This window comes from Watersipora subatra, chromosome 2, assembly GCF_963576615.1.
Source record: "Watersipora subatra chromosome 2, tzWatSuba1.1, whole genome shotgun sequence".
Classification (NCBI taxonomy): Eukaryota; Metazoa; Bryozoa; class Gymnolaemata; order Cheilostomatida; family Watersiporidae; genus Watersipora; species Watersipora subatra.
Window position 1 is genome coordinate 12,242,265 of NC_088709.1, and position 26,767 is coordinate 12,269,031.

The window sequence follows — 26,767 nt, forward strand, 5'->3', positions numbered from 1 at the left end:
TCATGCGGTCGACTTGCTTTCATTTTTGTTACTACGTGGCCACAACCAGAGCTGATGCAGATTACTAGTATCACAATCTTTCATGACCAGTTCTCCTACATCTGAACCTTCCATACAAGACTGATATACAGAATGCTCAATCAGTCCACTCTGAAACAGAAACATATCACTATTACTACTACTTATACTAATACTACTATTACTGCTATTATTACTAGTACTACTACTATCACTACTACTATTATCACCACTCTTACTGCTAGTAATGACACTACCATTACCGCCGCTACTGCGGCCGCTACTGCGGCCGCTACTGCTGCAGCCACCACTTCTGGTACTGCTGCACCTGCCATTACCACTACTGCTACCACTGCCAACACCGCTACTACATACTACCGATACTACTATCATTACTACTACCACTACTACTACTACCACTGCCGTTATTACTGCTTCTACCACTACATACTACTACTACTACCGCTGCTACTAATACTGATGTTACCACTGCTACTACCACTGCTTCTACTACTGCTGCTACCTCTGTTACTATAACTGCTACTACTACTACTAATACTACTGCTAATACTTCTGGTAATACTAGTACTAGCTATAGGTGCTGCTGGTGCTACAACTATTACTACTACAACTACTGTTACTACTACTGCTAGTACTATTACTACTCCTACTACTACTAATGTTACTACTATTATGACTAATAATATTACCTCACTGGTAACATTACCTGCTAATAATACTACTAGTACCACTAGTACCACTAGTACTAGTAATAGTGCTAGTACTATTACCACTAGTACTAGTAATACCTTTTCTACTGATATCACTACTTATACTACAGATCCTAATGTTCGTAGTTCACTTTCCTAGAGAGATGTATTTACAAGTGTTATCTACATAGATTATATTGCTATATTATTAAATACTGTAAAGAATTCAGACACAGCTAAAGAGTTGAAGGATAGCCAACCATATCCAAATATTAATAGCCGGATATACGAGGGGGTGTAATTGATTAGTAGCCAAGAAACATCTGTAAATTTGGTGAGTTTTTGCTTAATCACCACCTGCAGCTTTGTAACGGCACACAAGAACTTATGTATCTGATAAACTCGAGATGTGTTGCAGGATGGTGGTGTTGGTTTTCTTTGGTGATGCGTCAGTTTCAGTGTTGGCTGTTCACCATTTCTCACCAGGTAATCTGTCAGGTTTTTTTGATAGCCTTGATAGCCGATGCTTGTTTATGAATTTACCGTTCAACAAAACATTTGTTGGTAACATCAACATAGATCTTAATCATCTAATTATTTAGACAACTAGTCTCTAAAATACGAAACACTAATTTCTTTTTGTCTTTACAACAGATTTTTATATTCAACCAGATTAGGCCAAAACAAAGAGGATCTTTTGGACCATATTATCACAAACCCTATAGAAAAGAAACTTTTTTTTACAAATGATAAATCTTTTACAAAAAATCAGATTTGTATTTTTACAAGAATCTTGTGCAAGTGAAAGATTTGTATTTGCACAAATCTTGTTTTAGTTACATCAATTGAATTTTTAAGTTTAACTTGCAGTTACCAATTTTTAATAACAACTTAAAATTTTATTATATGGCTTTCAGGCAAAAGCTTTTAAATTGTACTTGGAATTTAGTTTACAATAATAGTGATGTTAACTAAGGTTTTAATGTTTTCCTCAAAAGTGTAACAGATTTAACAGCATAAATACAAACAGCTTCAAGTTCTAAGCAAACTCATAAAACTTCAATTAAAAAATGAACTGTAGATTGTTTAAACTAGTTTTAAAAAGAAGTAAACTACACAGGCACTGCAAATGTGAGCCTTTAAATACACAGGTTTTATCTAAATATCATAGATATAAAAATTATGTTACTTTGAGAGTTTTGCAAACAAAAATCTAAGTTTTACCGTGACAAGTATGAAAAATGTAAATTAAATGTAAAGGACAAATGGAAATTCTAAAAAAAATTCATAAACAAGATTTTACAAGTTCCAATATAGTTCCTACAACCATAGACGTAGGAAACACTGAGTAAGAGAAAGAGTTTTAAAACTAGGTACTATAATATGAGCACTGTATTAGTAGACAGAAAACTGAGTACCTCTCTGTAAAACCATTTCTGGTTGCCTCCTTGGCTATGGCAGCGGAATTTTCTCACTTCACCACTGCCAGCATAGTCAAGACAAGCCTCATCTTGCCGTATCTCTCCTTGTTTACTCATCAGCCAATGCTGACTGCTGCCAAGGTCGTGACATGACCATAAACCAATAGGCCTATTGTAGACCTTGTTACCAGCAAGGCTGTCTAAGCAGAAGTTAGTTGAATTATTTCGAACCTGCAAGGAATATAAAATTCTATTTAAGATTATTTTGGAACAGAATTAACAAAAAGTTGTAATATTGTATTTGATGCTAACTATAATTGTATTTTGTATCATAACCAATTGAGGATTGCGAGAGAGAAGCAAATGAATCATCCTAAGATGCTCCAGTTATGTAAATTAGTATATAGGTAAGTAACTATGTACATAGGTCCTGTCAAACCTCTACATACAAAGGTAAATTGTTTGAATATTTACTTAACATATCAAAACTGTTGAACGTCGAAGCAATTCTATGACAGTATATTGTATATCATTGCTTTCATTTTGAAGACCAAAGACCTTAAAATTACAGATAACATTCAAATAAGGGCTTTACATAAAAAAGTTTTTTTAAATAACTGTAAAAAGAACACATTATTTATTACAAATTTAGTTAATCAAATATTAATCATTAAGAAATAAGTTTATATTAATACCTTATCGTAAAACATAAAAAAGGCATTGTAATTTATAGGTTTGGTGGTGAAAACACCTATAATTAAAAGTGACATAACTTGCTCTAGGATAAACTCAGTGAAGCCTAAACTAATTGAACATATACATTTTTGTATATTTATATTTTTTATTTTTATATTCTATTTTAAATTTTAATTAAATAATTTAAATGCCATATGTTGAAACTACTTTGGCTATACTATACTCAAGTTACATAAAGTTTTAAGTGATTGTGAGCAGAGGTTGAGCTATGACTAAAGAAGTAAGATCAAATATAGTTTATAAACAACCGAGGCGCAACTTAGGATCACCGCAATATGTTAATCTTGTGAGTTTAAATAGAAAATTGATACAAATAATTGCCTTGAAATTTAAAACAAATCCCAACATATGATGACCAAATTTGTCAAAAACCTACAAATTTGCTACTCAGAAGATATAAATTGCCACTTTTTTATCGAACTCTTCATCAATTATCTTTTCTCTGTAATCATGTGTTTGTCTATACTTACGTTTATGTTAGCATAAGTATAGAAAAACACATTAATTTGTTGCTTACAGATAATAAGGTTGGGTTACAAGAATTCTAGTAAAGTAGCAATTACAAAGTCAACCTGAAAATGTTTTTATATATAATATTATACCTGTATTTGAAACAATCTATTTTACAATGAAGTCCCACTACTCATTGTAGTTCTCCACAATTGTTTGGAGCATCTCGTGCAAGGTTATAATGAATAAAGTAAAAAGAAGAGGTTTCCGAAAACATACTTGACCAGTGTGAGTCGCTTGCGCTGGTATGAACCGCTCAGGATATACATTCTTTAAATACCAGTCAAATGATTTACACTTCAATCTCTCCCTTAGCTTGATTCTGGAAGATATGTCTCCATAGTTACCCTGTAATATGATAAAATGGTCACAGGCTTTGCATACCGAGTTGTTGCTTCATTACAGCCACAGTATAGTTTGGTTAAGTTTTACTGCTTTTAATGCCTTTTGTTCTGTTTATTCACATAAGATTTTTTGGCTTGTGTTTATCTAAGAAATTGAGAAAGGATTATGGTACATTGAATTATAGTACATTATATAATATTATACACATGTATATATCTATTATATTAGATTATAAATCAGCTAATGAAGTTATTTGTTGCATACTTGTAGGATTGTTAGATGGTTTTACAGAATATGTGACAACTAGCTTTACCATTGGTGTATGACTAGTGACCTAAGTGTATGATAAGTGACCTTAGTGTATAATAAGTGACCTTAGTGTATGATAAGTGACCTTAGTGTATGACTAGTTACCTTAGTGTATGATAAGTGACCTTAGTGTATGACTAGTGACCTTAGTGTATGACTAGTGACCTTCGTGTATGATAATGTGACCTTAGTGTATGATAACTGACCTTAGTGTATGAATAGTTACCTTAGTGTATGACTAGTTACCTCAGTGTATGATAAGTGGCTTTAGTGTATGATAAGTGACCTTAGTGTATGATAAGTGACCTTAGTTTATGACAAGTGACCTTAGTGTATGACTAGTTACCTTAGTGTATGATAAGTGACCTTAGTGTATGACTAGTGACCTTAGTGTATGACTAGTGACCTTAGTGTATGATAAGTGACCTTGGTGTATGACTAGTGACCTTAGTGTATGACTAGTTACCTTAGTGTATGACTAGTGACCTTAGTGAATTATAAGTGACGTTAGTGTATGACTAGTTACCATAGTGTATGATAAGTGACCTTAGTGTATGATAAGTGACCTTAGCATGTGATACACTACATTTTTCGCTGAAATGATAAGTCACATTTGTGAATAGTAAGTCGTGCTAATGAAACGTAGATCACCTTACTAAAATATGACCTACTTTACTTAATGGTAGCAAAATGGATATTCAAGTAAAAAAACTATTGCTTTGTATCTCATTTAAGATGTTATGAAAACAACTGGGACTAACAAGGGAACTAGAAACTGTGTTGAAACACCTGATTGGTTCAATTCTAATAGTTCTGATTAATTGAATATTTTTATTTTTTTGCATTGTTGCTAAGCAGAAAGTTTGCAAGTTTGTTGGTTCCGTTCTGAAGTTTTTGTGTTTTTTTAATTCCTGATTTTTCTTTTAAGTTTTTTTATCATTTAGTACGTAACGAAAAACATTATTTGGTTGATGATTAATAACCTCAATAAAATCTTATACATACATGAAAGTTTCTGCAAGAACTCAGTCACCACATTTTTGTAGTTTTGTTGCTATTTGACAGTTACAATCTTTGCTATAATAAGAGCAGTGTCCATGTCTGTCTGGTGAAGTCACACTAAAAACGTTAGGAAAAAAATTGCCTTCTCTGATAATTGAACTCAGGTACTCTGTTTATAGGGCGTTAACCACTACACCACCCGGCCGCCTTGACTGTTAAATAATTACGCACATACTTATTACTCATTAGGATCTTTCACGGTGGACGAGACTGTCAAGGGTACTAGTGAACATTAAACTTTGACAATTAAAATGAACAATAAAACTTGGCTAGTTAAACACCCAGCACTGCATCGGTAATAAAAAGGTTGCTGTATAAACACTTATTTTTAATCTTTAATGCAATCATGATCCTTAAGCATGCTAGTTGAAGCGTGCTATTTTATATCCAATTGACATTGAAGATTCACAGCTGCATAAGTATGTGCACAAATAATCCATAGTAATGCCGGCTGGATGCATAGTGTAATGAATAGTACGATTGTCTGCAAAACTTGGTGTTGAAAGTTCAATTCCACTGCGAAGCAAATATTTTGTTCCTATAACTTTATTTTTATAACTGGACACGTGAATGAGAGACTAACAAACAACAAACATAGATTCATATATATATAAATGATGGCAATAGATACTTTGAAGAGTCACTTACTAGGTTGTTATTTAGTCTCTTGTAATAAAGATACTTGTACTCATCCATCCAGACCTCAGCTAATCTTATGCTGTTCTTTATTACTATATCCGCTGCCATGTTAAGCTCATATGGGATACGTTTTCTAAAATCAGCAGCACAGAGTAAGAAACACTGTTTTGGGTATAAATAAATGTTTAAACAGCTCATTTTACAAACCATGTAATAAGTAGACGTTCGGTAAGTTTTGGTGACATGTGCTAAGTTAATAATAAACTAAAACAACAGTAGCTTTAGGTTTACAATTTAAGTCTAAATAAAATATAAATATATATTTGTGTAAATAGGAGTAAGGAAACATTTCTTTTCTTAACATTTTACTCACGTTTTTTATTTAGGTATGCAAATGCAAATTTACCAAAAACTGGTAGATTTCATAAAAATGGATTACAGCAAGAAATAACTGTTTGAAGGGATAAGCAATTAACTACATTATTTCGAAATGTACACTTAACAAAGCGTCATCAATATTTTGGTTTTATGACTTATCTGTCTGAGCGCAAACATCTGTTATATTGTTTTATGCCTGTAGATGTGTGAGTAATTCTTTCATCTGTAAATAGTTCCAACTTGGTTCCAAAATGATTTGAAATTATAAATATCTGCCAGGCCTTTTATCTCAAACATGAACCAAAATAAATAGACAACTATGACCATGACATATGTATGAATACTAACATTGTAGATAGATAAAATTTGAAAAAATGGCCAAAAAGAATAAGGCGCAATTATAGAACTTGAATACACACGAGTATCACTGAGTTAATATGCTGGTTAATTAAATAAAACCTGATCTCACCTGAAAATATGACCAACACGTGAACAAGGAATGATTTCTAGGGTACCTCCACACATCCATATTCTAAATGATATCTCTAGATTCTCTCCACCCCAAATGTCCATCCCTGCATCATAAGTACCCAGCTCTACAAAGTAATCCTTGCTGATGGAGAAGAGGCCTCCAATCATTGTAGGGGAATGGACTGGTGCTACCTAGGACACAGAGATAATGACCAAACATAGAAACATATATGTCTGGTTGGAAACTTCAAAAGCTTCCTCCCTTGTAGAGCAGTTATATTTTTCTTTTCGTTAATAAGTTGATTTCTCAATTTTTACCCATGAGGTCTCAAACAATCCTCTGTATATACTTGCCAGTTTTCTAAATGTGGTATGTTTCTTTACATTTGGAAGGAAGTCACAATGTTTTTTCTAGTTCTCTGTAGTAGCTAATACCAATCAAAGTTGTAACTATTTTACATTTCTGTTTTAAGTTTGCAACTGGTTTTGTAAGAAATGCTATTTTATGTTAGATTTAGCATCTGAGTTTGCCCTGAGTACCTTTGATCTAAGCCCAAGATTGTAGCCAATGTGATATACCATCATACGTATGTAGTGACAACATGTATACTAACATACGCTGAAACAGTATAATGTACATTAGTATAGTCATTAGATATAACAAAGACTGGTACTGAAAGCAACAACCAAACTTGCACCCACTAATCATAATAAAGTTGTAACTAACTCCTGCCTGAGTGTAAAATAGTACGCATATGAAAAATTGCAATTTCAATTACTCAGTTTTAGCTAGTTCTACTTCTTTAAGCAATAACTATATTATTGTTGGTCATTGTCCATCTGTCTCTTTTTTATGTCACAAAAGCTATCTTTATTCTCTAATTTGCATAATTATTGTAATAAGCTGAATGTCAGAGGTTTGAGCCCACATTTGAGCCCCATATTGGCCATAATATTAGTCATCCCATTAATTGTGTATACATAGTTTTGTGATTGCATAAAAACTGGCACATTTGAAACAATTACTATAGTAACACAAAAATAAAGAACTTTACCATCCATACTGCTCTTAATCATTCCTAATAGTTTAACATTGATGTAAAAGTTATATTTATATAGTGAGGAGCCTGTGAGTCTTTTTTAAAAGAAAATCAAATTAAGCTGATTTGAAATAGAAGGTACTAAAATTAAAATTGCAGCTCTCCAATGCCGACTGCTCATTACAATGAATCAAATATACATATAACATAATCTGTTTTTCATTCATCGTTTACAAAAGTTTATGAATGGCTAGAGCGGAAACTATCATTCAGCTGGTTGCCTGGATATATACATAAATGTGGAGTTTTGTTGTTCTTCAGTATGTCCAGTTATAGCTATTATTAGAATAGCTGTAGCTGGACAACGCTGTCGCAATGTCATGGTGTACCATCATTTGAAGCCTAGGGCTTATTAGCAAGCCTACTGGAGTTTTCTATTGGCAATGTGCCAGGCTGATAGCACATGTCAGGCAACTCTCATTACTTCTCGTTGTTTATAAGTTGATTTTAATACCATTTTCCATTGGCAATGTGCCAGGCTAATAGCAAGTAGTAGGCAAATTTCATCATTTCTCATTGTTTATAAGCTGATTTTTAATACCCGGGCAACGCCAGGAGGCACAGCTAGTTATCATATACAGGAGAGCTGTTTCGCTGTTTCTTAATTCTAATACAATCACCAGTTGGCAGTCTAGATGCAAGATAACTTAGTACATGCAGACAGACCCTGGTTCAATCTTTAACATCTCCTAATCTTTTTTAGCACAATACTTTTAACTATTTTACATTATCTATTACCTTATTTTTTCTTAGATTCTTCTCATTTTTTGGTGGAATATACCAAATGAAATGTAAATTCCAATCGAAGCCTCCGACATAAATGTCACTTCCACTAGTTGCTTTGTATTCTAGAGTCATGTTGTCAATTGTATCAATGTCTGGAGTTACAACTGTTGTTCTGTTGATCCGAATCTCATCTAGCAGAGGCTCCAACCACCCTGAAAGACAAAGGAACTGCTGAGCTGCTTTGGATGTATCACATTGTGTCAAAAAACAAATAGTTTGCTGTAGGATGCTTTAAATACAAAGGTTTTGTTCAAGAAAACTGGCAAATTTTTTATGGTGATTAAGAAATTTAAAGGTTATTTTTTTGCCAAAAAGTATGAGGTGGCTCAATAAAATTAGATAATAAAGTCCTGAAATGAGGAGTGCTAAAATAATTTCCCAAGTTTGGGATATTTACTATTTTTTGACTGAACAGGGAGAAGTCATTTTTACATTACTTTAATAGAAGTGGTTCTACGCTAATTAAAGGTATCAATATCTTTCATGGCTTGTGTCCTCATTTTTATACGACGGTTTCAAGTTTTCAACTCATTTAATTTAAGTAACATAAACTAATTGCATACAAAATCTAACAATTATTTTGAAAATGTCATTGCCGTCTACTTTAAAAAATTATCCGCTTTCTCAGCAGAGAAAAGTATTTTAAACTTTATTTGTTAAACCCATTTATTTGATTTTACTGCTTACTGTTGTCCTTCCTTTCTTTTTATTTGTTTTGTTATAATTGTATAACATAATTTTAAAACATTCCTATTTAAAATGAAATTATTGCCAATAAAATAATATATATATAATCAGGTATACATAAGTCATCAAAATTTCGTAACAGAATCTGTTAGCTGTCTTTTATGAATTATTTACAAATTGTGTTGCAGTGGTTGCAGAGCAAAACATTCATAATTTTAATGATGAAGACAGCATAATTCATAGGTAAGTTCAAGAAAGAAATGGATAAAGTTTCAAAAGAAAGACAACAGGGATAGATTATACCAAAATGCTTAAAATGGCATTTACATTTGACCTACCTTCTATTCACTTAACTTATAAGTCAATATAAACTGTATAAAAAACCAAAAGCTGATATACTTCTCAATTTTCTCAAAAGGAAAGTCGATATACTACCTATGCTAGTGGATAAAACTGTATAAAGTTCACACCCCCACATACCTTCAGTACACTCGATGTGTGAGTCTAAAAAAGTCAGCACGGCACCAGATGCTGCCTTAGCACCAGCCAGCCTAGATCTGATTAGACCTTCCCGCTTCTTCATTCTGATTATTTGCACTATACTTAGCTTGTCCATGTAATTTTGGAGTTGCTCACCCAAATGGGCTACAAAAAGTTAATGAAGAATAAACAGTTATTGTTAAAATCAAATAAAGCTGTCCAAATGCCGCAAATGGTTGTACAAAAATTAATTTTAGACATGAAGTTTGAGATGTTTGAGGTGCTAGCTGTGTAATTGCTTGCAAATCATTGCTATGTGAACACCCTTCTTAAATAAGCTTAATAATATGATTTAAATATATTATACTTTAAATATGCTATACATAATATGAGGCAAATCAAGTTTTAAAAAGTGAACAACATCGACTTTTAGTAATTGAGCTATCTGACAGGAATGGCAACTTCAATAAAGCAAAACCAGACTAGTCGATCTTAAAGGCATTTTCTATCACTTACATTTTATAACTTGATTAGCCAGATGCCAGGCTTTGCATGGCTGTTAAAAACAGCTTATAAAAGTGGCAGGTAATGTAGCTGCCTGCCACTTGCCATTAGCCTGGCACATTGCCAATGAATAATGACCAAAGGCATTTTGTAACCTTTACCTTATATAACTTGATAAGAATATTTTAACACGCCGTCAATGTAGTTCATGCTACTGACATAGTTAATACCGCGGGTATGATTAATGCTACCGATATGGTTAATACTGCTGATATGGTTAATACTGATGATATGGTTAGTACTGCTGATATGGTTAATACTGCCAATATGATTAATACTGTTGATATGGTTAATACTGTTGATATGGTGAATACTGCTGATATGGTTAATACTGCTGATATGGTTAATACTGCTGATATGGTTAATGCTGCCAATATGGTTAATACTGTTGATATGGTTAATACTGCTGATATAGTTAGTACTGCTGATATGGTTAATACTGCCAATATGGTTAATACTGCCAATATGGTTAATACTGCTGATATGGTTAATACTGTTGATATGGTTAATACTGCTGATATGGTTAATGCTGCCAATATGGTTAATACTGCTGATATGGTTAATGCTGCCAATATGGTTAATACTGCTGATATGGTTAATACTGCCAATATGGTTAATACTGCCAATATGATTAATACTGTTGATATGGTTAATACTGTTGATATGGTTAATACTGCTGATATGGTCAATACTGCTGATATGGTTAATACTGCTGATATAGTTAGTACTGCTGATATGGTTAATACTGTTCATATGGTTAATACTGCTGATATGGTTAATACTGTTGATATGGTCAATAGTGCCGATGTGGTTAATACGCTTTACCTTGCCAACTTCTCAATCTAATCGATGAATTAATTTGATAACTCAAGCTCTAAGTAGCTGAATAAACAAATTATATTCTCAATCAAATAGTTGAAATAATTAAACTATTTAATTAAATAATATTAAATAAATTGTATTAAATAAATTTAAATAGTGATCTATCAAAAATTCAGCTTTTGTAGTCAATTGTCCTAAAAAGAAATTCAGTATAAGTTAGTAAACTGTTTGAAACATGATATTCATTTAGTTACCGAGATGGTCAATAGAACTCACTGTAAAACACCCGATAACAGCCCAAATTATCTTTTTCATTATCATTTGTGATTAGAGATTAATTAGGAAGCAATACTGCAAAGTCGAACTATACAGAGATAAGCTTACATCATTCATGGTTAACTAAAAACGTTTTTTAGTGAAAAGGTAATTTATCCCTCATTTCTTGTGTAAATTAGTAAGAACGAGGTAATATCAAAACATTGCAATCTACATAGATATAGCCATAAGCAGGTGCTTCAAGTACTCTCCATTTAAAACTGTCACTAAGACACTTACGCATATCAGAGAAATCATCAACCAGAATAATCTCCTTGAGAAGTTTAGAATCGGATCTGTCTATAACACTGTGTACTGATCGTAGCAAGACTGACCAGGCCTCGTTATGAAAGCACATGATCACACTTGTGTCCGGTAGATCCTTTGCATATATCTTTGTTTTACACCTGCAGTTAAAACTTATATCTGAACTACGAGTAGCACCTGCTAACTTTCATAAGGTAAATACGGTATTTTGGTAAGGTAATACTAAAATAAATTAATTAAAATACTGAAATAAAATAAATTTGTAATACTACAGAAAAAATAGCTATATTTATTTAAAACTATTTCAGTTTCCTTACAATAACAATCGGGAGGTTTTAATTCTTTGAATTTTGCCAGCAGTTTTTTTCAAAAATCCTGAGTAATTAGCAGCAAAAATATTCTAACACTTTTGTCTCTGGTATGATTCGTCGTTTTTAGGTAGCAACAAAAAGTGAAAATGCAAAAGATACAAACAAAAAAGCATTAATTAAAAGACAATAAAAATATAAAAATTAACATACCAATCAATAAATAGAAATGACAGAATGAAAGCGGAAACCAGAAATCAGAAATTAAAAAACCAGAGAGTTTATGAGATAGTTTGTTAGCTAAAAACCTTACTTGGTGGCAGACAATAAAATAAAAATATGAAATGTGCTTTTTATATAATATATTTCAATAAAGTGTCAATATTGCTGTATAGAAATGGAAAAGCCAAATCGACATCTATGAGGTTGAGAAAGCCACACACCCAATCTTAACAGGATTATGTACACAGTGTAGAGAGAAATATGAACACTAGAGCTGACACTATGAACAAGGTAAATTTCTAAAGAAAAGTACTTTACTAAGAACGGATTACTTTGTTTATGTCAGGAGAAAAAAGAGTAAATGAATAATGTTAAAAATTTGGAAAAAAGAACAAATAAAAGCTGAAAATTGTTTGACAATTAGTCTTATAGTAGTCGGAAGTTTAAGATATCAAACCAGAGTTCTATTAATAGTCTTCAGTGTGGTTGTCTTCAACAGAACTGCTCAAATCTCCAGGCTAACCAGCTCGACTAGCAAGGTACTAGTAAAAGCCAAAGGACCTTCATTAGCAAGAGGGCATCTGACCTCAACCAAATTATGCCTCAGTCAATTTAAATATGAGAATAGAGGAATTTGTCAAAATGGAAAGTTTTGTGATGATGAAAAGAACATGCAAAATATTTGTCAGTGAAGTTGTAAGAGTTATGGGACCATTTGATTTTGCCCAACAAAAAGGCAAAACTAAGACAGTCAAAAAGGGTTATTTGACATATGCGATGTTTCAAGTTTTTGCTTTAAAAGAGCCTTATATTGTATGCATGTGAATAGGTGTTTTTTCTACATTTCACTAGAACAACTTTACGGACTAATGGCAGAGCAACAAAAGATAGATGATTTTCAGTTGCCCTCTGTTACCGCACTACTGACAATACTGTTTCTAACAGAAGGCAGCCTAAAACACAAATTTCTACAGCATGAGGACCTGAAGCTCATTTTTGCTAACAGCAAACACAAAACTTTAATTGCTAGAAACTAGAAATTTCCCTGTCATACAGCCCACGACCAAAGTGATATTCCACTGTCATACAGCCCACGACCAAAGTGATATTGGAAAAAAGAAAGGGTACTGATGGTTGAGCAATGCAATATTAGCAGTCAAATGGCACTGCAGTGCAATAGGATAATTGCAATGGTAGCTGTAATGTACTGGGTGTGGGTGTTATTATGTACAACAATTAGCAATAATGAAAGGAAAGGATTGTATGTTTATATACATGTATCTCCCCCTGCAATAGGAGAAATGCAATATTAGAAGTAAAATGCATTGATATTGTTAGAATAACCAATATTAGTAATATAGTAATACAGTAATAATAGAAAACCAATGCACAATTTTGTTTACATTTCAAAACGTTATAGCTAACAAGATCAAGAAGTTGTGATATTTATATAGATTTTTAGAAAATCTATTTAACAAAACTATTTAGAAAAAATAATAGCAGTAACATATTGCCCATCATCGATGTTGTTAGTGTGACTATAACACTTCAATAGTCATCCAAACTTATAATTAAATATTGTAATAATCTCATAAGAATCGTTAGAAAAAAATATCATCGTCGTGTCCTTTACCTTCACTGCGTTGGACATCAGTTAGAATATCAAAGTACTCAAAAGTGTATAAAATGTCAGTTACTTTGAAATCGGCAAAAAGAAACGATTATATTTCAGTACTCCTACGTTAATTACAGAAACCTTCGGCAATTCGACAATGCTATAGACTGATGAAATGTGCACGTTATTTTTTCGTGAAATGCACACGACTTAATGGTTCTATTCTCTGTCGCTCGGCGCTTCAATTGCCGGTCTTAATTTTGATAAAAGTAAGGCTTGGAAGTTTTAATAACGATTTTCGGCCAAATTAATCTGTCTATTTGTGTATAATCTGTTCAGATGGGTAAGTTTTAAGATACTGTTGACACTTTTCAAAGACTTGGTAATATATTTAAATAGGTTTATATGTGTTTTGTATCGTTATTATACTTAAACGACTCAACACAAAATGGTTGAATTTGTTAATGAGATTTCGGTACAAGGGTTTGTAACGTTGTTGATGAATAATTTTCGGGAGTTGTGTGCACATGCATTTATCATAAAACTTTCAAACATTCGCTCCGCTCGTTTGGTCGTGGGATGAAAATTTTTTTACTCTACATGTGGGATATGATAGTTCCAAACTATACAATAAACAAAAATGAAACATTAATTTGTCATTTACTAGCTTTTGCTTGCTAATGAAACTGCGTTTCTGCACCTACCCGAAGCAAACTGGCCAAAGTATGAAGCAAATGACTTGGCCAAAATAAAGAATGGAAGGCCTTTTAGCTTTTTTATCTAAAAACCTCTTTCAATAGTCAAAGCAAATTTTCTACCGAAAGTGTCTCGTAATTTCAAAGTTTCATATGCTGAGTCTTTTGTTAGTAAATATATTTAGTATTCTTAGTATAGTATAGCTCTAAAGGAGTTTGACTTATCAGGCTAACTGCTTCTTATAAACAGCAGGAGTCACCAGCTAGAGTGCCATTAACAGCTTTACTTTCACAAATGATCAGCGGAAAAACTATAACATAAAGATGAGAATTGATTAATTTTTTGAAGAAAACATGTGACTTTAAAAAAACAAAACATTTTTGCCATGACCAGAAGCATGAAAAAATTGTTGAACAGCAACAGGTTTATTTGCTTAGATTAAATGAAAAGCTAAGAGTGTGGTGCTGGTTACAAGAGTTCAGAGCTGATGCATAATCAGCCAATAGTTGGTATTCTAAATTCCAAAGTAACATCCACAAGTAGCAAATCATAACCATCTGGTTTGTGAGACAATCAAAAATACATTTTTTCAAAATAATTTGCTGTTACTTCTTTTTTTGTTACAGCTAATTGAGATCCCAGTTTTGGGAAAAAAACAAAATTGATTAATATTTTGATATTAAAGATTTGAGAAAGCTTGGGAGTGTGAAAAATATTTTAGATGCTCTGATCAAAATGCACATTTTATTAGAAAGAAATTCAAAAAGATAACATTTTACGTTAAAAATGTTGAAAAAGGATGGAAAATAGATGCGTGGAAGTGAAATGTGGATAGCAATTAAACCAACTTGTAGGAAGAACTCACAAATATTTGAATGGCTTGAAGCAGGTAAAATGATAATGAAAACTAGTAAACAAGATGAACAACAAAAAATCCCAAAAGAATTAGAAAGTTTCTAGATTCAAGTCTAGATTACAGGCACGCTAGACAAATTATGAATAGAAAGTTTTATAGAGCTGTTGATAAATATTAAAAGACTAACCAGCAAGCTTTAAGGTTTAAATCATGACAATAATAATAAATAATGAAAATATTATTTCTTTTCTGTCATTCATGATTTTAAGACTAGACTATGTATGAAACAGTGTTTAATATTATTTAAAGACCAAACTATGTGAAACCAAGCTTTATACATATTTATAGCATTTTGAGAAACCTCAGATGTCATGTACCAAATAAATATTTACTTAGATATTGTTTGTATAAATTTGTATGTGAATCGGATTGCAGTCAAAGTTACACTCTATTTATAGTTAGTTTAAAAAATCTCCTATGCACCAGTTACACAAAATGATACAGTTTCTGTAGCTTTATTATGGAACAGTTTTATTTTATTGAGTTTCTAAAAGCAAACTTTTTCTCTAAATCTTATTTGTTTGTAAATAACTTGATGAGCTAAAGAATTGTGTAAATGAATTATTTTGCACTTTAAAAGATATGTAGGAATGTTCATCATGAAAACTCATTTGTACAGAAAAATTGAAATAACAGTCTGAATTAGAAATTAGTCAGAAACCAGGAAAATTTGACACTTAGACAATTGCAACCTATCGAAAAAGCACAATATCAAAATAATGCATTATAGTTATTAATTAATTAATGCCTGGTGTAACACAGTTAATAACAAATTTTTTGCCAGAAAATTTATATTTTATAAACATATACATCATCTAACATTCTAGCTTTCAAATGAAGGTGTTTGTTTGTTTCTGTGTAATTAGTACTACACCGGCTGCTGTGCCTAATACAGCTCTACACTGATTGCAATAGCTTTGCTGCCCATGTGAGTTTAAACGTTTTTTCTGACCAACATTGTAAGCTTAATGCAGACTGAAGTGTTTAGCTTAAAGCCATGGAAGTTTGGTATTTGGTAGGAGTATGTGTACAATTATGCCATAGTATAGCCAGTTGAATGATGTGTGTATTAGATAAATAGCTGTTAGCAGAACTGGAGGTATTAAATTCCAATCCAGTGCGCAGTGGATTTTTTATTTCTAAAACTTTGTTGCTATGACTCGGCACACATACAGATCAACAAAAACAAGCAAACACTAAGACTTACATACTTATAGATTACATTCAAACATTGGCCAAGACCTAAATAATTTTAACCTTTATTTTGCAGTTTCAATTTGAAGATTCTGGTTCTATACAGGATTCTTTTAACTGTTCAAGCCAAAAGCTTGCTCTATACATATATAATCTATCTATGTGAGTATTTATCATTTCTAAAGTTAATATAGGTTTGACTAAATTCTCACGCATTCTTTCCTCAGGTTTTAAAGGCATGGGAAACCCCTCGTATAACTACTCGCCATAGCAGCTAAATTATTTGGCACATATCCAACCTTTACAGTAATTTTATGGATGGTTAAAAGATGCCTACCTAGCAACTTACTAAAAGTATTTTCACGGAAAAAAATAACAGCTAGTATATCCGTTTTGAGTTTTTAAAGATTTGGGATCTGACCTCTGGAACCTGCAAAAAGCTTTTAAACTTTTTCATACAAAAAATATTTCAAGTTTTTACAGAGCAGATAACTACTAATAATTTAAGATATTGCAAGCAAAGATGGTGATAGTTCTACAAGCTAAAATTAAAACAGCAGAAAATATTTGAAGTTGTTCTTTTTATTGCAATTTGCAATTTCAAATGATGTCTACTGCTCTTTCCGATCATAAGCCTTTGTAGTTGACTTATGAGAAGCAGTTTACTGTATGAATAATATTTGATTGGGTGAAATGAGTAATCTTCATTAGACAGATAACAGTTTCCATTGCAGTTCCTTCTATTTGAAATCAGCTTCATCAGAGATTTTTTCAAAGAGAACTCACGGACCTCTCATTAATAAAAGGCAACTTTTAAATCGGTGTTAAATTGTAAGAAATGAAAAGGCGCAGTATAGATGTCATCACTTTATTTTTATGGTACAACAGCATTTGCTGTAAATTTGCGAACTTTCATGCAATTACAAAATTCTGTACATCAATTAATGAGATGACAAAAATGTTGGCCAATATGAAGTTTAAATCCATGCGACTTACTAAACAGATGCTTTAATCAACTGAGCTAAGGAGCCACCTTCCGACACGTCAGAACAATGGTTCTAATCAGAGAATATAGATTGATATGTGGCAGAAAAGCAAATAGACAGGCGCACAGACCGGCTGACAGACAGACAGACAGACAGACGAGTGGAAAATTTTAATAATGATATATATAAAATATTTAAAAAAAATTTTAATTTTTATAATTTTTTTTAAATATATATAACAAAGGTTTATTATGTCTCATTGTATAAAGGCTTACACTAATCGTATTAAGACTTTAATATTATTATTTTTAATTATTTAATATTAAGTCTTGTAATATTAAACACACATTTAATTTGCTGCCATTTGCTGTCAGTTGCTGTAAGTGCTGCCAATTAGCTACTATGAAAATACGAGCTGATTGCTGTTCAGTTTAATTAACTGCTCGTAACAGGCAACCACTAGAGAGAAGATGAGGAATAAACTACAAAGTGCACTAAGGTTGGATGAATTTGACATTTGATAATAAACATTATCTTGCCAGGCAAAAAGGAACAAGTACTCAAGTATATATTGTGTTAACTACAGATGGTTTTTGGAGTTAATATACAAGAATATTAAAGCTTTTACCTGTTTAAACAATAAAAAGTCACACATATGTTTTAAGATGATCAATTTAGAGTGTAAAAATGTCAATTTGATGTTTATTTGACTTGTCTCAAGCTCGCTCTGAGTAGAGTTTAATTTAGCACTTGGGGATATACAAGCAGAAATTTTTACATAAAATCTTATAAATATACAGTGACTATATATTCCATCTTATTTAGTATATGTGAGAGTAATTTAATTGTCCATATAAACAAATCACAAAGTCTATCTTTCAGTCTTTTCAGCTTTAGTCGATTAGTATCTAACCATGAAAAATCCGTATCGCAGAAGATTTGATCTCAGAATCTCCCTTTATCAGGCAACAAACTAACCGATTGAGCTATTAGAGTTGCAGTGGATTCACTGGGCAATATGAGTCATTATCTAATTATTTAGGCTAAATTACGCATAGCACTCTGTGTTGCTATGTTTAGCAATAAAGATACTTGCTTACTCAAATTAGCCATTGGCAATATGCTAGGCTAATGGCAAGTGGCAGGCAACTACATTACCTGTCACTGTTTATATGCTGTTTTTAATATCCGTGCAACGCCGGATATTCGGCTAGTAGATATATAAATCTAAGTATTTGTTTGTCTGGTTATAGAAATAAAACATGCACTCTTGCAGCACGTGTTAGCATTAGGAATAAAAACACTGCTTTGTACTGGAACTTGAAACAGAAACACTGGTTTTGCGGACAAACGCCCCAACCTTTATACTATACTCCATACTATAGAATAATTGGGATATACTCATTACATCTGCCTGTCTTCAATGGTGCAGGAAACTGCCAGTGTACTAAAAAAAATATGTCCCAAAACCTCCTTAAACCTCTATAAAAGTATGTGTATATAGCATAAAGTTAATTGAACTTACAGCAGAAACAGAAATAAAAAAAATACTTGGTAATTTAAAAATTAGAATGGTAAATGTTGTATATCTTGATTCAAATTAGAAATTTTATGCAACTTTTTTTACTACTCAATTAACACCTGGCATCCAGCTAGTTAAAAATACGAACCCACATTTCATCTTATCTAGTACATGTACAGGTAAATTCAATTACAGGTAAGTTGAAGAAAATACTTGAACTACACGTAAATCTACCAGTGCAAAATCAGTGGTTATACACACTCACAAAGGGTCTCTTATATCTAAGAGCTGTCTGTGCACAGATATCTGGTCACTGGCAAACTCATTGAAGTTATTATTCTTCAGGCCTCTTTCATATCTCTCTTTATCCTTTTGACTGAGGTCTTCCTCGTTGATCATCACACCTTTTCCTAGTTCTCCTGAAACATATAAAAAACAGATTTATCAGCTGTACACTTTTATTTGTCATAATTATACGTAATACATAAACATCTTCAGAAAGCATATCTTATGAAAATCAGAACATAAACGGTAAAGTATTTCATTTTCAGTTAATTCATTTACATTTTTTGTCATAGATAGGTATGAACCTTGTTATGGTTTTGGTTATTTTAATTTATAAATAAGGCATTAAATGAAATCCTATTTCTGCGTAACTCTGACTAGTCATTCTCTCTCTTCTAACTTTTACTGGTGAAATAATTCCATTTCGTCACACATGCATACACACGCATGCAAACTCCTGCACAACACAGCATAGCACGTAATACCATACCACACCACATAAAAACACACACACATACGCATACGCACACGCACGCACGCATGCATGCACACACACACGCAGGAATACACATGTACGCACATGCATGCACACTCATGCTCACACACGCACGCGCATGTACTTTACATACTTTTTCAACCTCTGATAATTTACAAGACTCACTATTTAATGATATTCTTAAAGTTTTGCTAATGTATACATCACGTATGCACAGTTTGAAAGACAAATTGCTGGAGTTAGCGTAAACCCAGTTTAGTACAGTTAACCTATGAAGGAACATCGTTTGTCATAGAAAAATGTTTTTTCTACTGAAAACTGATACATTGAAATTTTTGTGATTTGCTTACAATACTATGACTATCAACATCTGCTTACTTGAAAGATAGAAAAGTCTTGCTTCAATATATCAGTTTGAAAAAGTTATGTTGATGTTTTATTTTGGAATCATTATAGACTAGTTCCTATCACTTCTTACCCGGAAGACGAGGATTAGCGACGGCTTTACTCATCTGGGAAAGAAGAGATAAAGGTCCGACATTACTGTTTGAGTTTACATACTTGAAAAAACTGTCTTCTGGCTTTTTTGGTTTATGTAGGGAGGTAGGAACTTCTACAATCTTTGACACTTGCTTTGGTTTGTAAAACTCATGATGATTTGTTTGAGTTTCAGACCTAAAACCAAGATCCAAAGCTAGCCTCATCAAGGAAATGAAAATAGCAAACTCTATGTGGCTCATGCAGATATTAAAATGAATACTAATGTGCTTAAAATCACAACAAGTGACTTCATTAGACACAAAGTATACAGCCTAATTGTATAATTTAAACTTTTAACAGGAAATTAAAAAAACCCGACTGAGATCCTCTAATTTCTCTACAAGAAAACAAATCACTAGAGTGCAAAGCAATGAATGTATATATTTTTAAATATATATCAATACAGTCAAGAGTAGGCATACAATCAACTTCATATAATGATTTTTCCAGGTGCTCTGCTCTTGGTCGCTTCTGCTGCATCTTTAATAGCTTTTCACCTTGGTTTGGCTTTGCTCCTTGGTAGTACGGTCAACTCGCCAGTCAACCCTTGGCCGACTGGAAGTATTACTAGGGATCATAATATTTGTTGAGTCAAGGTTTGGCCCTGTTGCGGCATCGGTCACCTCGGGGTCGGCTTCTCTCTCTGATCTGGCTCTGGCTGTTGCGATCGTTACCCACAAAAGCAATAACTTACTAATGTGGCTATGAAATGCCTAATCAGTTTTATAACAGTTTAAAGGCTGTTAACTTTTATCGCTAAAGGCAAACAACTTATTAAAATAAAAACAATTATTAAAAGTAATACAATTATAAGTCAAAATAAGAATCATTAAAAGTTGATTTTATATCCGCCAAGAGTCATATACTTCAATTGATGAAAAAAGAAAAGCTGGGTTCTACAAACTCTGCTTTTAGTACAAATACGTAAGCAATAACTGTACAAATGATTACGATTTTGTGAACGTTGATCAGTCTAGTTAGAGTATTTACTAGGTGATAGGCAGACAGTTTCATGTAATTATTACATGCTAGTTGTTATTATCAGAATGCTGTCACTGTCAGCATCTATTATTATTACCAACTTATAACTCACCTTCTTAGCTCCAATGGTTTACCATCATGATTAGCACTTCCCATAAAGATGACAGAAATGAGAAACCATATTATTGTAGCATAAGCTATAAGCTTGATGAAGAATTGGATGGTTTTTATCCTTGCCATTTTCAAAACCATATCAAGCTTTATTGAATATAAGTAACAGAATCAAAAACCAAACACTGTCTACATGCAACCAAGTTAATATTATTAGCTCATGACCCTAGTAGCTGTAACAGTGAGTGATTTACTACAAAAGGATGCCGGTCAGTATAGCCTTATCAGTAAATATGTGGCTGTTAGTTACATGATAAGGTAGCTAAAACAACAAATTAACATGTCGCGATATTATTAGTAATGCATTTAGGCCTAACACTGAAGTATGTATTGATATTTTAGCCTTAAATTGTGATGTTTTAGCTTTTAATATCCTCAAGCTAGCCATTAATTTTTGAGTTTAGATCTGAATCTATCTCCATGTTTTAATGGAGTTATCTTAACATGTTTTCCAAATAAAATGAATTAAATCTCCTCCTCAGTGAGCATGGTAGATGTGAATCAATGTTTTTTGTACATATCTGCTTATTTATTTTAATTTCAGTATTTTTAATTCGATCTTAAATCCTTTTATTCACCGGTAAATCATGACAACTACAACTGTAGAAAAAAAATATAACTCAGAAAATACTAACTAATTGTATTAGTTTATAGTTGTGTACAATATAATTTTTGCATTTGTGAAAAGGGAGTACAATTGTGTGTATACACAGACTTGTGTATGACTTATATGTCCATGTAAATAAAAGACTGTTTGACTTTATTTCAGTCTATTTGCTGTGCAACGTAGCTTCAAGTAACTTATTTAATTATAAAACACGCCAGCAGTCTAATCGCTGAAGCGGATAAACCTGAAAACAAGCGATTTAACGACATTGACTATGGCATAGATTTGTGTACTAATATTGTAATGAGCTGTACATTCAAATGAATCACCAGCTCGTATCGACCTGAAGTGACTCAGAACCGTCCAGCTCAGCTTGAGTCGTAGACAAAGAAGGAAGAGCCTACAGTTAAACTCAGATACAATATATAAGAGCGACGAAAAGGAAAGACAGAAGCAGTATGCGCCTGATAATGCGCTGTTATATTCCAGACAATATAAAATGTACACAAAGATACTCTATATATATAAATCTAAGTGTTTGTTTTTTTTTAAATCTTTTTATTAAACCCTGTGTCCAGTTAAAATGATTAAAATGTAGCAATAAAAAAAACCAAGTAGCAGATAATTTAATCTCAGAACCTCCCATTCACAAGGCGACAAGCTAACCTATTAAGCTAACCTATTAAGCTAACCAATTAAGCTAACCTATTAAGCTAACCTATTAAGCTAACCTATTAAGCTAACCTATTAAGCTAACCTATTAAGCTAACCTATTAAGCTAACCTATTAAGCTAACCTATTAAGCTAACCTATTAAGCTAACCTATTAAGCTAACCTATTAAGCTAACCTATTAAGCTAACCTATTAAGCTAACCTATTAAGCTAACCTATTAAGCTAACCTATTAAGCTAACCTATTAAGCTAACCTATTAAGCTAACCTATTAAGCTAACATATTAAGCTAACCTATTAAGCTAACCTATTAAGCTAACCTATTAAGCTAACCAATTAAGCTAACCTATTAAGCTAACCTATTAAGCTAACCTATTATGCTAACCAATTAAGCTAACCTATTAAGCTAACCTATTAAGCTAACCTATTAAGCTAACCTATTAAGCTAACCTATTAAGCTAACCTATTAAGCTAACCTATTAAGCTAACCTATTAAGCTACAGGGATACAATTGATTATTTGGACAGATAGTCATTATCTGGGTTAAAATACTTATAGCGGCTCTGTATTACATACAACGCTACTTAAGCTTGGTCTTACAGGTCTTAATAGTAATTCTAGCAGTATGTATACTAGCTTACTAAAAGTAGCCAATATCAGCTACATTACCCGCCATTGTTTATAAGCTGTTTTCACCACCAGTGCAACGCGGTGCATTCGGCTAGTATATACTAAACTCAAACACACTGAGTTATTCTTCAGAGTTTTCATGTGGTGCTGTTGAACGAGTCTTGCAGGTTTCCTTCACAGTATATTTACTGCTCTTTGACAAATGATTTGCTCCCCGGCAAACAAGTGATGCAGAAGTAACGATTGCTAACAATTACCTTTGTGCTGATTCAGATTTCCGCATGTAAGTGAAGTGGCCTAGGCCTTGCTTGTTCCATCCGCTGTACAGATAATCACTTTAACAACACGAATGTTGATGAGACTTGTCATATATTTACACTCTGACCTAATTAATACATGATTTAAAAATTTTATGACCCACAAATGACCTATATATTTCTATTTTGCACAATAAACTTAAATATAGTTATGTTACAGTGCCGAAACGGGGTTATAATGCTACTAAAAACCTAAATAAAATTCTATCTCACAATGGAATTTGTTCTTGAACACAAAAATTGTAAATACAATTACAACTATGTAACAGGAACGAGCCAGCGCTTCTTGTGATATAGAGTTTCTGCTATTAACATAATAAAATACTACTCTAGAGACAAAACCAGTTATCTGGAAAACAGCGAAGAGGGCGTGTAGCCAGTGAGATTAAGAAGTTAATCTTTACTTGCAAAGCCAGTGGCCAAGAGGATTGCTGCTATTCTTGATGCTTTAAGACGACAAGCTTGCCGTTCAAATCTTATACTAGTATGATAAATATATGACCAAGTATTCATGCTGATGACTTGCTGCCATATTCTTTACGATGTGGCCACAACCAAAGCTGATGTAGGTTGTTAACATCACAAGTGTTCATAAACAGTTCTCCTGCATCTGAACCTTCTATACACAACTGAGATATACAATGCTTGATCAGTCCACTCTGAAACAAATAAAGGTCATTCAGAAAAAACTACGTACACTTGCCACATGGACTAATCGTTCAGTACTATGGAAAGGTTACAGTGAATCTTAATGAAAAAGAGGAAGTAAAAGTCTGGTTTGGTTACTCTTTTACTCTTTCACTACCACTACTATTACTAATGCTACTACAACTACTACTACTATTACTAATGCTACTACTACTTCTACTACTATTACTAGTACTACTATCACTACTGCTACTACTATCACTACTACTACTACTACTATTACTACTACATACTACTGCTACACCACTACTACTCCTACTACTACTGCTACTACTACTGCTACTACTACTACAGCTGATAGTACTACTACTATTACTACTACTATTACGATTACTATTACTACCACTACTGCTGCTACTACTACTACCACTACTACTAGAACAACTGATAATACTATTATTTCTACTACTACTCCTAACAGCACTGTTACTACCAATGTTCTTTTAGAGTTGCATAGAATCTGTTTGACTCATTAGTAAAATCACCTTATGAAAACTTACTGCAAAAAGCTTTTTGGAAACCTCACTGAAGTGCCTATAGGCTTTCACTCATAGGAATTTTTTTCTGTCACTAACTAGCAATAAATTTATGTTGGTCACTCTCTAATATATTTTTCACCTATTGAGTTGTTTATTATATTTAAGGCTTTGGTGATGCAGCAGATGCTTGATTCCTGGTTTAACGGAACTGCAACAAGCAGTTGTATTCTTTCTACTCCCACTACTAGTTGAAGTGTTCTATGACAAACATACAAAGTCAGCATCATCAAAAGTGAAATAGATTGGTTTTTTCATTCAAATATTAACTATTTTACAGCCAGAGCAAAATGTATAGTTCTGTTTAAAATAATAACTAACAGTACCAAAATTGACTTCATAGACTGCCTTTCAAACTTGCTGTTTTTGTTGCGTCAGACTAAACATACATGTAGATAAGGTGAGTAAACACTAAATAGCAGGTGACTAAAAACGTTTTCAATTCAGTCTGAATATCAGGCCCATAATCTTATAACGTGTTTCATAGAGAAAAGGTAGTTTTAGAAATATTTATAAAAAATACCAGTAGGCATTTTAATAGCCACCGAATCTTTGCTTAAAATTATCCGAATTTTCATTTTATAAATTATTTTGGGTCTGCTATTGGAATAGTATTAGTTTATAAGTTAAATAGTTTGATTATTTTTTGTACTATATTTTTTAATGAAATCAAACTTACCGAAAAACCTCTATTTGAACACCACCTTTATTTGAACGTTACCTCTAATAAAAAACCACCCTGTGAGAAGAGTTGAAAAATTGAGAGCCATTGCTTTCAAATAGAGGTTTTACAGTAACCATTTTATGGTAAACATTCTACTTGCCCCGCTAATGTTACTCGTTCACCTAGTGAATCTAATCTTCTCTTGTAAAATATGTGCTATATGTTTTATAGTTTATAAAGAGCATATCCATTTTTTGTCATTTAAGTCCTCTAACCTTTAATTTTTGTTTAATTTAATACAGAACTGAAAAAGTACTATCTAAAATACAGCCACGTTTAGTAATGTCTTATAATGAAAATGCATTTTTCAGTTTTTAACGCTTTGAGACAGTCATGTTTGAAACTAACAAAGTGACACACTAGTCCATGCTGGGTAAACTTCATGTTTGCATCTATGATCAGACATTTCCATCATGTTTTGAGTCTACAAAAGTGTAAATGAACAGCACCTAAATTGATTGATATTAAACCACCCCCCCTCCCCCCTTCCCCAGTTTCCTTCATTTCCTTGACATACCTTTTGATACAGCCATTCCTGGTTTCCTTTCACACCATGACAAGCATATGTTTTCACTTTACCGCTGTTGGCATAGTCAAGACAGACCTCATCTCGTCTTATTTCTCCTATCTCACTCATCAACCAGAGCTGATTACCTTTGAGGCTGTCACACTTTTGAAAACCAATAGGCACGTCATCAGAGAGGTAGTCGGATGGTCCATCTAAGCAGTAGTTGTTAGCCTTATTTTGTATCTGCAGGTAAAAACCAGACAGTAGTTATTAGCTTTATTTTGCACCTGCAGGTTTGAATTAAGCAGTAGTTATTAGTTTTATTTTGCACCTGCAGGTAAAAACAGGCAACGGTGGTTAACTTTATTTTGTACGTACAGGTGTAACCCAAGAAGTAGGCTACATATTATTGTTTTCCGTACCTGCCGATATGTTTATTCATTGAGATGTTAGGGTATTTATAATGTACTAAGGTAAGAAAAGCAAAGAAGAGG

At 32.7% G+C, this 26,767-nt stretch overlaps 2 protein-coding genes across 2 annotated transcripts in view; both read right to left on the minus strand.

Annotated features, from left to right (window-relative positions):
- On the minus strand, positions 1 to 21,641 carry LOC137387951 (polypeptide N-acetylgalactosaminyltransferase 5-like). Its single transcript, XM_068074467.1, has 11 exons — positions 21,514 to 21,641; positions 20,479 to 20,555; positions 19,365 to 19,521; positions 11,614 to 11,780; positions 9,673 to 9,837; positions 8,458 to 8,657; positions 6,618 to 6,811; positions 5,780 to 5,903; positions 3,635 to 3,763; positions 2,147 to 2,380; positions 1 to 150 (listed from the first exon to the last, which is right to left on the minus strand). The coding sequence occupies exons 1-11, from the start codon at positions 21,639 to 21,641 to the stop codon at positions 1 to 3; spliced, it is 1,725 nt and encodes a 574-aa protein (XP_067930568.1).
- Positions 21,642 to 24,306: 2,665 nt separating this feature from the next.
- The window catches only part of LOC137387952 (polypeptide N-acetylgalactosaminyltransferase 5-like), a 33,436-nt gene continuing 30,975 nt past the window's right edge, over positions 24,307 to 26,767 (minus strand). The window contains exons 10-11 of the mRNA XM_068074468.1: positions 26,283 to 26,516; positions 24,307 to 24,456 (exon numbers count right to left, since the gene is read on the minus strand). Of these exons, the coding sequence (XP_067930569.1) occupies positions 24,307 to 24,456; positions 26,283 to 26,516 (384 nt within the window). The remainder of the gene's footprint in view (positions 24,457 to 26,282; positions 26,517 to 26,767) is intronic.

Coding starts and splice junctions, on each gene's coding strand:
- LOC137387951 (XM_068074467.1), bottom strand. CDS start 21,641: ATGGCAAGGATAAAAACCATCCAATTCTTCATCAAGCTTATAGCTTAT. Junction 9,838..11,613: donor TGATGATTTCTCTGATATGC/GTAAGTGTCTTA, acceptor AACTTTTTGTAG/CCCATTTGGGTGAGCAACTC. Junction 5,904..6,617: donor CGTGTTGGTCATATTTTCAG/GTGAGATCAGGT, acceptor TGCTGATTTTAG/AAAACGTATCCCATATGAGC.